This window comes from Scleropages formosus, chromosome 18 (assembly GCF_900964775.1).
Source record: "Scleropages formosus chromosome 18, fSclFor1.1, whole genome shotgun sequence".
Lineage (NCBI taxonomy): Eukaryota > Metazoa > Chordata > Actinopteri > Osteoglossiformes > Osteoglossidae > Scleropages > Scleropages formosus.
Genome location: NC_041823.1, coordinates 18,304,467 through 18,315,178, shown reverse-complemented (window position 1 = coordinate 18,315,178; position 10,712 = coordinate 18,304,467). Strand labels below are relative to the sequence as shown.

Below are 10,712 nucleotides of genomic sequence, written 5' to 3'. Positions count from 1 at the left end.
AGCATGTTCGCCCCGTGTCTGCGTAGGTTTCCTCTAGGTGCTCCGGTTTCCTCCTACAGTCCAAAGGCATGCCGTTCAGGTTCACCCATAGTGTGTGAATCACAGAGAGAGCGTGTTCCATTGATGTATGGATGAGTGACCCAGTGTAAGTCACCTTGGTGAATAAGGTGTGTTGACTGATAACACTACATAGAGTTCACTGGTATCGCTTTGCAGAAAAGCATCTGCTAAATAAATAAATGTAAGGGGGTCATAACATTAGGGGTCGACACCTGAAGAGAGCAGAATTCCTATCCACTCCATTAGTTATCCACCTCAGTGACTATCAGTTAAATCATAATGAACCTCAACCTCAATGTAATAACATACAGGGCTGACTGCTCTCTCTGGCAGGATAGGCAGCTCCTTGAAAAGCAAATGTAATAGCTGTTCACATGCAGATTGGAAGACATTGCATTGCTTTTTTTGTCATTTTCATTGTTTTTTATGCCCAGTATCACTCACAGAGCTCAGGCCCATCGCACAGAGTGAAGCTCAGGACTCCTACGTGTGCAGTTGCACAAGCAACGCTGAAATTGACCAAAAGCAGGACAAATTACACACCGAACTACTATTCACCAGCACCCATTACACCCCTGTGTGTACCACTGTTTCTGCTTCCTATTACAAGAGCAAATATTGACATCATCCTATAACTGTGGCCCCAGTAATCAATTACCTGGCAGGACAGGCTACTACAGTTTTTCAGTCTCTGGTTACTGATGTGTAACAGTGGGTAGATCAGTTTTCACTGATCAGCACACCTAAACATGTACCTGTAGGTATCACACCAAGTCTGTTGTCACTTAAGTTCATAACAGCTATTTGATCCTCATTCTCTAGCATCTGACCCCCAAACCCTCACTAAGATCATCTTTGGTGTGCTTTTCTCCATTTCAAACACCCCCAGTACTGCTTTTCACCAAGTGACTGATTTGCCCAGACCTAAGTAGTAACTCTGCTGTATCCCACTATTATCCTGTATTTCACATACCACCAAACATTCATTCCCCACTGCAACTTGTCCAACATGTAGTAGTTCTGTGCAACTTTCCTTCAAATTTCATCTATTAACCCATCCAAATTGTCCTTGACAGCTCCCATTGCAGCGCACACCTTCAGCATCCCTTGTCATTCTGCCCTCGAGAATTTTCTCTTGTGGTACCTTTCTTCTTTGCAACCCCTTGCATACCAGTTGACCCAATTAGTCTTGTGCCAAGGCTCATGCCCATCCACACAACTTTCTATATATTAATTTATATGTCACTCTGGACTTGGCATCTCAAATTGTTTTTGTAACTTGAACCACAGCTGACTGCTACAAAGCCCATACTGTCTAAACTGTACCATCATTTAGAATTTAAAACAGATGGAATTTTTGCCACTTACAAAGTCGCTATATTCATCAAGAGTTAAGATGAAAGCGGGTTATGTGCAAACTGCACAACAAAAAAAGTCCCAGATGAACAAATAATAATGTTAATTTATTCAACAAAAGCAAGTACACAGGTGACATGGTAAAATGAAATCCAACAAGTATTTCTTTACAACTTTACTCAGCTGTTGGATCCTTTGGAGGAAATCTGCCATAGGTCCCCAAGGACATTACATCACATTGGGAGATGGGAGAGGCAGGGAAAGCAGTGAAAGGCAGGAAGATGTCGGGGGATGACAAATTCATCATGCTTGTACAGCCGATTGAGGAAGGACATCTACAAAAATCATTGTCATCATTATCTTCTTCATCTTCCTGTACTGTACCCAATCTCATAGGCCCTTTGGGCTACAGTGCTCCACTGGTTCCAGCCAGGACCACACGAAAAATCTGCGGCTTGTCCCTGCAGGCACTACTGAGGCCAACATTGGCATGGAAAATTCCAGTTCCTCTTCAATTGAGATGATCAGCAACTGAATTCCATTTCTCATATACTTTCCCCACTATGAGCACAGTCACTACAAAAAATGGATAATTTGTTGCAGGGGGGGAAAAAAAAGACCAAAACATCCCAAACTTTAAAGGGAAAATATGGTGCTACGATAGTGCAGTGGGGGTCATAATTCTGCCAGTTTGTTAGTCTTGCTTCTTACGGAGCCATCCAAAATGGCATGGGCTGCTGGCCCTGTGTTTTGGCACGGGGGCCAGGAGGAGGGGGGCAGCGGTAGCCCAGCGCCCAACCTGAGGAGGCACCTGCTGCCCCCATACCTGTCCCGGTCGCTTTGGAGGTTACATGCTCCTCTTCTTCATCTGAGGAATCCCCTGTGTAGGCCACTAGCCCAGTCTTTACACGCTTCGCTGCTGGCTCTGAAATCAGGAAGGGGGGGGGAGCAAGAGAGAGAAAGAAAGAGAGAGAGAGAGAGAGAGAAAAAGAGAGAGAGAGAGAGCACACCCATACACAAGCACACATGTGCAAACAATTGCATTGTTATTTAAAAAAAAAAATTCAGTTTAAAAAGGGAAGACAAACAGTTAATTTGCATTGTGTTTTGAAAGAGTGACGTGAGCGGGTGAGAGCGGGAAGAGGCGAGGAGGCGTGGGTTGTCAGCCAATGGTCGACGGAACAGCAGCAGGCAGGTGGTCCAATTGGGATGTGGGACAGCCGTATCATCACAGCGATGAGCCACGCCCCCACCCCCCCACCCACACCCGAAATCATCCGGCATCCCCCGAGAGAGACATGGAAGAGAAGAACACAAAGAGAAAGAGAAAACACAAAAAAAGGAAAACCATGTTAGAAAGACAGGAGACATAAGCACAGACACTCCTCCATCCTGATGATGTCATCAGAGAGGGACAGCTGGCAAGGCACCAGCAACCAAAAGAGAAAGAGAAGTAAGGAGGAAGCTTGGTGATACTGGGGTAAGTCTGGGACATTCAACCTTATCTACCTATAATCTTTATCTAGATATACCCTTTCAGTGTAAGGACTGGGCATAAGAGACAGACTTTAGCAAAACATGAATGCAAAGGAAAAAACTTCAATTCTAAATCATGCACTCAATTTCAGTTGCACAGTTTTTAAAGATACAAATTTAAAAGAATTTTGTAGCCTACTAAAGTACTTTTGCTCAATTTCATTCCTAAAAAAGTTGTATACATAGTACAATTTGATATGAAGATGGCAAAATCCAACAGAGGATTGAGTATGGGAGCCCTACAGAAAGATTACAGTATAGGCCCGTTACCAGAGTGTATGTTCGAAGGGGGATGGCAGAGAGTCCAGATCTGCAACAGGGAGCTGTGGTACAGGGAACAGAGATCAATGCTCACCCAAGGATCCAGTTACTGCCCTCCTTTCCTCTGTCTTGGGCCGTACTCCATTAACTGGCATCGGTGGTGGAGGCATTAACTGCCTACTGAAGGACAGAGATACATACTTCTTAGTCATACAGACTCTCGTCTAGGGACCCAAAAGCATTTAACTCATGAAAATGATATAACAGTTATGAAAAAATATTTTTCCTTCAGTAGTCTGTTTCATAATCTAATAGATAGCAGCACTAAACTACATGGCTATGTTGCTCAGCACACCAGTGCGCAATAGCAATCTAGCGAATATTATGTTTACCTGTCCCTTTCCCTTAGTGGCCCAGGGGAACCACCTGCCGGGGGTCCTGAAGCCTCTGGGCTGCCCACAGAGAAGCCTGCACCTAAATTAGTCATATGAATGGGTCCATGCTATGAGCAGAAAAACACAACCACATTAGCTGACATGGTGACCTGAAAGTGCCTGCCAAACCCTGCTGTCACCTATTTAATGGAAGTGTTATCCAATTCTCTGCTGCTGCATTTTGACTCTACAATACTATTTTACATTTACATGCTTACACATGCCATCAACAAAATTCTTCCAAGGTGGATTTCTGAATAAATTTTAGAAAACTGAAGTGTCCTTCTCATAGTTCATATAAAGCAATATGTGACAGTAAGATATAAGGAAAAAGTGTCCATGACTTTTCACTGGTGTCTGAATTCACCTGTTAGGATAAAACTCACCTGTGGATCTGAAACACTGGGTGTAGAAACATGATATATTACACCAAGTACACACATTACGCTAGATTTTTACCATTCACCAGTGCCCTGGTGCCTCTGTTAAATACCCAGTTATTAAGGGTCACCTAGATTACACTAGATCTCATAACATCAAATTTGTTAAATGTCCACTGAAAATGATAATCCTTGACTTCTAGATGTCATCAACATGTCTGTCTCTCAAAGGATATCAAAAACCACACCAATTATTTTTGAAAATGCAAAATGCACCAATTCCCTATCTGGGTATTATCAGGTGATTCATGTCATTCTACAAGCCAGAACAAAGCAATGACAAATTTCTACTACATCCTCTATAGAGACCAAACAAAATGAAAGATACATGCAGCACTTACATACAACACACACTACAGCGTACGGGTCACACTATACCTAAACTCGTGCTCTCTTACCTACATTCTCTACTCTTCAGTATTCAGTACTGACTGTCCCAATGGCTTATAACAATGCAATACACCCAGTAACATCCAAATAAAAATTCCCATTACACAAACTGTTTAATCTTGTTTTCCTTCCACCTATGGTGAATTTCATGACCACCTGCAGAAAACTGCAAGCAGAATAATGAACAACGATGGCTACCACAACCCTATAGTTTCCTCACTGCAGCTGGCTGTCCAGTGCACTGAAGTTTATTCAGCCAGGACTTTGTTTTGCACCTGGAGCTAAAAGTGCTATACAATGTACACACAAACTGTCATCACACAAGACACAGCTGGAGAGAAACACAGAAAAGATGTTCACCTGGTATCCCAAGAGTCCACTATCCCGCTCATCTGGCACCTCCTCAGTGAAGCGTCGCTTCTGCGGGGGATTGGATGGAACCACAGGAGGTGTGGCTTTTGGCTGGACTGGTACTGAGGGAGGGAAAGGTGCAGGTGGGAGAGGCTACAACAGAGGAGAAAGAACATCACAGTCTTGGACATACTTATCAAAAACAACTAAACATTGTGTACTGATCTTCACTATAACTGCACCACTTTTGTAGATCAGAAATTGGCACATCACGATAGAATGGTGTAACTCTATGATCTGCCACGTTGTTTTACAATTGCAAGTGTGCTGAAGCATCAAAAAATAGCCACAGAGAATCAGGCATGAGGGGACCCTGAGGCTAACAAAGAGACAAAGTACAACTGTTTCAGTGTTACCTGCGGGACAGAGGCAGGCGCAGGGGTGACAGAGTACTGTGTACTTGGTGGGGGCATGACTGCTGTTGGCCCGGGGGGTACAGGAGGGGGCACTGTGTATGGAGGAGGGACTGGCTGTGGGGGAGGCACGGGCAGTGGATAGCTTGGCTGGTACCCTGCAGGAGGGTAGTAAGGAGGCTGTGGGGGCATCCCATTTACAGCAGGAGGCTGAATAAACCCTGCAGAAGATGAAAATAAAAAAGAATACTTTGTAACTCTCCTCAGTTATAGGATGGGTAATTACGGAAATATATTCTGAATGATGAGACAAATCAAAGTGCTGGGTGGGTGTTAGATGCACTTGTTTGTAGGGTGTTTTCTTGTACCCTGAGTTGGCATCATGGCGTTCATCTGGCTGAGGAAGCGGGAGTACTCTGCATGTACCTGAAGGAACACAAAGAGAGTAAAATAAGACTGACAGACCCAGCAGTCCCCTGTCACAGGAAGCAAAGAATGAACAAGCAAAAATACACCATAGGACAACCCGACACAGAATATACACGCAAACTGAAGTGACCCCACACAGAGGAAGACAAACTGGCCCACTCACAGTCTGGAGAAGGTTTTCACACAGGGTCTTGGCTGCAGCCAGGCCTTCAGGCTTGGGATGACTGCATGGGGAGGAAGAGCCAAGGTTTAGCTTTGAAAAACCAAGACTGCAAACACAGACAGAACTTACATATACCTTTTAGTACTGACAAAAAACATTTTATAATTTAAGTTGAATCACTGACAGTCACTCCTTTGACAAAGTATGACATCATAAAGCAGTACTCTTATTACCTTATGTAGATGTACATAGGTTCAAAGGCTTCTCGGCCAGAAGCGGGTTCGAGGCAGCCAGAACCCTTGCCCCTGAGGAACACTTTGGCACCCGTCTCTGCTTGGATGTGCTGCAGATAAGAGCAACCAGGGCCTTCCACACGCTCTTTCACTGAGAAACCAGGGACAGCGTGTTCCAGACCAACAAACACCTTGTCTTGCACATAGTGCATCTGGGGTGGGGAGAAGATGACAGAAGTCACAACCACGCTTGAAAAAACAAAGATTCAAAGAGGACAGCAAACACAGGAGGAAAACAACACGTGACTAGGTAGCACAGGATGGTAAGCAAGTCACAGACCACCAACATAAGTTCTCCCTTAGTTTCTTACCCCTGACTGAAAGTGTGGCTTGTGCCCCATAGGTGGTAATGAGGGGGGTGGAGGGGCATGCTGATGGTAGACGGTGACGGTGGCTCCATTATAAGAGGAGCTGGAGCTGGTGGCTGCCTTGACTACCCCATTGGTGATGATCTCCTTAATCCTGTTCACAGCCCCTTGGAGACAGACAAAGTCACATTCAGCTCCCTGTATCCATTCTTGCAGTTTAAAAAGACTTCATGATGATCCAAAAGAACATGGCGGAGAACTTACTATCAACAAGGTCTCTTGTTTGTCCCTGGACATGCAAATACAAAGGACGGTCACTGGAAAGAAAGCATTTGCAGTAGTTAGGACTTTCATGGCAATATTCATGTTAGACGACTGATTGCAAGTTACATTTGAGTAAGTTACCCTGGCAGAGCTTTGCCCTTTTCTTCAGCTGTCATGTACCGCCCCCTTGTGGATACTGCAGCCCCGCTCACTCTGCTGATCTGCAAAAGCAAAGGCTCAGTTTGGAGAGTTGACAGTTTTATAACACTTTACAAACTCAGACAGAGGTACATTTCTTAAAGGAAATGTAAATAGCTACTTCTGGTATTACTCTCCCCATAGCTAGAGTCATCACTTAAATTTTCAACACCTTGTAAAAAACTGACCTCAAACAGATCTGCTGAAGGTGGGAGGAACAAAGTTATATTAAATAAAGATGAAAAGCAACTTTGCTCTGACCTCATCCTGTGTCTGCCCGCGGGTGAGCAGGTTACGACAGGTCAGTGGGACATCATTGATCTCCACCTCTGCCACCACCAGGTCATCCTTGGCCTTCATTGCCGGCATTGCCTTTCCAGCTCCTGCAGCCTGAAACAGAGGACAGACCCCAGCAGGTTTACACCTCCAGCATGCAGGCATCAAAATCACAAAAGTGTTAACCACTGCTCAGCCCCTACAAAGAGGTCCAGGTCAGTGTTCCCTCGAAGCTGTGTGTGCGCATAGTTCTTTAACTAAGTGCACATGCCAAAACACAGAGCACACATAAAACATGTCTTCTAATGATCAAAAACCTTATATAACCAGTCAATGTAAACTGTCTGATGGCTGCCTGCTCCTACCAGGCCAGTAAAAATGTTATTGTCTTTGACATGCTGTTCTCACTGAGGTCATTTCTTTCTACAGTCTTATTTTTTATATAGTGTCAGATTGCTAAATGTCTTTTCCCTTATGGCACACATACATCAACTATGTCTGAAAATCTCTGAACAGTGACCTAGGTTCTCACTGAACTGCCTGCTGTAGCTGGGCATGACAGAAAATATATTGGGCAGCATCCACTAAAACCTGCCCAGCAGTTTCTGTTTCAAAAAAATCTAAGACCTTTTTCAAGGATTAAATGCAACTACTTAGATATTTTAGAGATGAACAGCATTTCCTGCTGTCATTTTAACTAGAAACATCCATCCATTGCTTATCAACAACTGTCCCATAGAGGGTTATGGTGGTCCAGAGACAATCCAGGAAACATAGGTGTAAGACAGCATACACTCATAACAGGACTCCAGTTCATGGCAGGCCAATCACACACACACACACACACACACACACACCCACCCTACGGGCAATTTAGTGCGACCAATTCTTCTACACTGTGATATAAAATCTCTCACACAATTTTTGGTCTTTCACACACAATGACATGGGTTATATGCATACATACACATACATGTTTTAATTTTGTAAAATTATATATTTGTATGGAGTTCATACACTCTCACCATCATGACCTCTCCACTCCATACACAATGCATAAATTCAAACACGATATGATTTGAGTCTGTCCTTACTTTATCTGCAGGCCCTGGTATCCCAATCTGTGATGGTTTCAACTTGCCCTTGGCTACCAGCATGGCGTTGATTTTGGCTGCAACAGCAGCAGCGGCGTCCAGAGCTCCGGTGGGAGCCGTCTCACTCTCCGCCACAGAACCTGGACCAGGCTGGTCCCATTTACTGCGGCGACTGGGCATAAAGAAATAGCAGAGGTTTAACACCAGACAAAACCAGTCCAACTGTACAGTTTTTACTGGAACATACTGCAGGTAAAAGCTTTGTAAATGAAAACAATGTACATTTATGGTAATACATACAGGAAAAAACTTGATAGCAGAGCATATGCATTTATTAAATTAGCTGACCCTTTTCTGCAAAATGACTTACAATGTTAAACTATCTACAATTATTTACCCATTTATACAGCTGGGTAATTCTTTTACTGGTGCAATTTAGGCTAAGTACTTCACTTAGGCTACTACAGGTGGAGGTGAGATTTGAACCCACAACCTTTGAGTCCAAGAGAAGCAGCTGTAACTACTAACTGTCCCCACTTCAGGTTGTTGATGATAGGGTTTAAAATATACATTTACACTATTTCAGTCAGCTGATGCTTTTCTTCAAAGCAACTTACAATTATTTATCCATTGATACAGCTGGGAAATTTGTACTGAAGCAATCTTTAAGGTAAGTACCTTGCCTGAGAGTAATACAGCTGGAGGTGAGACTCGAACCTTCGGCTCCAAAGGCAGCAGTTCTAACCACTACGCTACCAGCTGCCCCATTAATGCGATGTAAATCTAACATTTCAATTGAAATATGACTAGAAACGTATATAATTTCATGCTCACTTAACCAATTTCTTTACAGAATATTTAGAAATTGCATTACTAAAAAACAGAATTTAAACACCTTCGAGGTCAGAAGTGCTGTGACAAACAAAGCATTCAGACTCAACAGAATCACATTATCTGCCAATGTACACTATCTTAAAAATACATACGGACTGATCTATTATCCATTTCACAACTGATACATTTTTTTTTTTAAAAAAATCTAATAATGCTGAACACTGACAGACATATAGCAGAACTTCCAGATATTCACTCCAGTACTTTTAAAAGAGTGAAGAAGGAGAAAGTGAGGCAGACAGTCTCTGTCTGAGACTCACATACATAGGAGTGCATAAAATATCATTAATGAAATTATCATACTGATACTGTCAGTATTATTATTATAAATGATTTCCACGGAGCTAACACACACACGATGATTTTCTCAGTTCACAGCTACACACACACAGTGCGAAATCCGCTTCTGTACACAGAGTTCACTCAGAACCGGTCTCACAGTGTCAATACTAAATAAAACGCCATGGTTTGAACGTCCTTGAGACTTGAGTCTGATCTGAGCGTCGCAAATTTTTATTTTTGGAAAATATATACTCGTTTTATCTGCTGTGTGTGTGTGTGTGTCTACCGCCGAAAAAAAAAAGCAATTTGAGCTTGAGGGTTTATATTTGTATCTTGATGTCGGTCCATGCACGTGTGGAAACGCGTTAGTTTTTCATGTTGTTTGCGATATCTTTAAAAAATATATGTATTTATGTGCGTTTTGTGTCGGAGGACGGAGAGCTAACATGCTAACACTGCTAGCGCGCAAGCAGCAGCGGGACGAGGAGCCGCCGCCGCCATGTTTGCTCTAGCTCCTCACGTCTACAGTCACTGAAATAAACATTTCAACACACGGCGCGACACGCTGACAGCTCTAACGTCAACTCACCCGCCATTCTGTGTGCCACCGAACGACATCAGCTGCTGTTTTCCAGGCTGAATTCCGCCTGAACGGTAACGATAAGGTGGGCTGAGGCTGCAGCCGTCCGGCAGTAATGGCGGAAACCTGTGGGAAGTGCTTCCGCGCGCCTACGTAGCCCTCTGCGGCAGCGCGAGGGCTGCTCTTACTCAGGATCTCTGCGAATGAGCGCCAGAAGTCGGCTGTCACTGCAACCGAAACCCTCCCCGTTGTCAAACTCTCCGTGAACGCTCACTATTTGACTAGTGAATTGTGTTGAGGTGATTTGCCTTTCTTACGAACTCAGCACCGTGTCATCAGACAAAAGTGAATTTCACTGGAAACGCGTCTTTACAGGACTCTGACTGACTTCGCGCTTCGCTTCAAGTGAAAATTCGGTCACGCTGACAGACTCAGTCAGTCAGTGTCCGTGGCCCTAACTTAGTCACAAACCCAGGACTTGATCATGTACTTATGTAAAACAAGACTGAAAACAAAAAGTGTTAACTTCCAAGCGCTTCGGATCCTTGGGGTGATTTCCCCATTTTCAGTATATTGATGGTTTTTGTAAATATTAACACGATCTTAAATTTAATGCTGGTTATCCAATTTACATTTAAATTGCACGCGCACTGACTGATCAATACACTCCAAAAAATGAGGCCAACACAA

The 10,712-nt window shown here is 43.6% G+C and overlaps 1 protein-coding gene across 4 annotated transcripts; it reads right to left on the bottom strand.

Moving 5' to 3' along the window:
- Positions 1-1,539: 1,539 nt before the first annotated feature.
- Positions 1,540-10,201, bottom strand: khdc4 (KH domain containing 4, pre-mRNA splicing factor). Of its 4 annotated transcripts, none has more exons than XM_018734844.1 (14): positions 10,032-10,197; positions 8,267-8,438; positions 7,158-7,286; positions 6,840-6,919; positions 6,699-6,751; positions 6,438-6,601; positions 6,067-6,278; positions 5,834-5,894; positions 5,610-5,667; positions 5,245-5,462; positions 4,838-4,981; positions 3,606-3,715; positions 3,308-3,390; positions 1,540-2,341 (listed from the first exon to the last, which is right to left on the bottom strand). In XM_018734844.1, exons 1-14 carry the CDS (start codon positions 10,058-10,060, stop codon positions 2,124-2,126), a joined length of 1,731 nt encoding a protein of 576 aa, XP_018590360.1. In that variant the 5' UTR covers positions 10,061-10,197; the 3' UTR covers positions 1,540-2,123. The 4 variants fall into 4 exon arrangements, with proteins under 4 accessions (XP_018590360.1, XP_018590352.1, XP_018590379.1 ...); XM_018734836.2 differs by having other exon boundaries at positions 3,308-3,393; positions 10,032-10,192; XM_018734863.1 differs by lacking the exon at positions 1,540-2,341 and having other exon boundaries at positions 3,312-3,390; positions 3,606-3,687; positions 10,032-10,201.
- Between the last annotated feature and the right edge of the window lie 511 nt (positions 10,202-10,712).

Coding starts and splice junctions, on each gene's coding strand:
- khdc4 (XM_018734836.2), bottom strand. CDS start 10,060: ATGTCGTTCGGTGGCACACAGAATGGCGG. Junction 6,752..6,839: donor AAGGGCAAAGCTCTGCCAGG/GTAACTTACTCA, acceptor CTTTCTTTCCAG/TGACCGTCCTTTGTATTTGC. Junction 6,602..6,698: donor AACAAGAGACCTTGTTGATA/GTAAGTTCTCCG, acceptor TCTGTCTCCAAG/GGGCTGTGAACAGGATTAAG.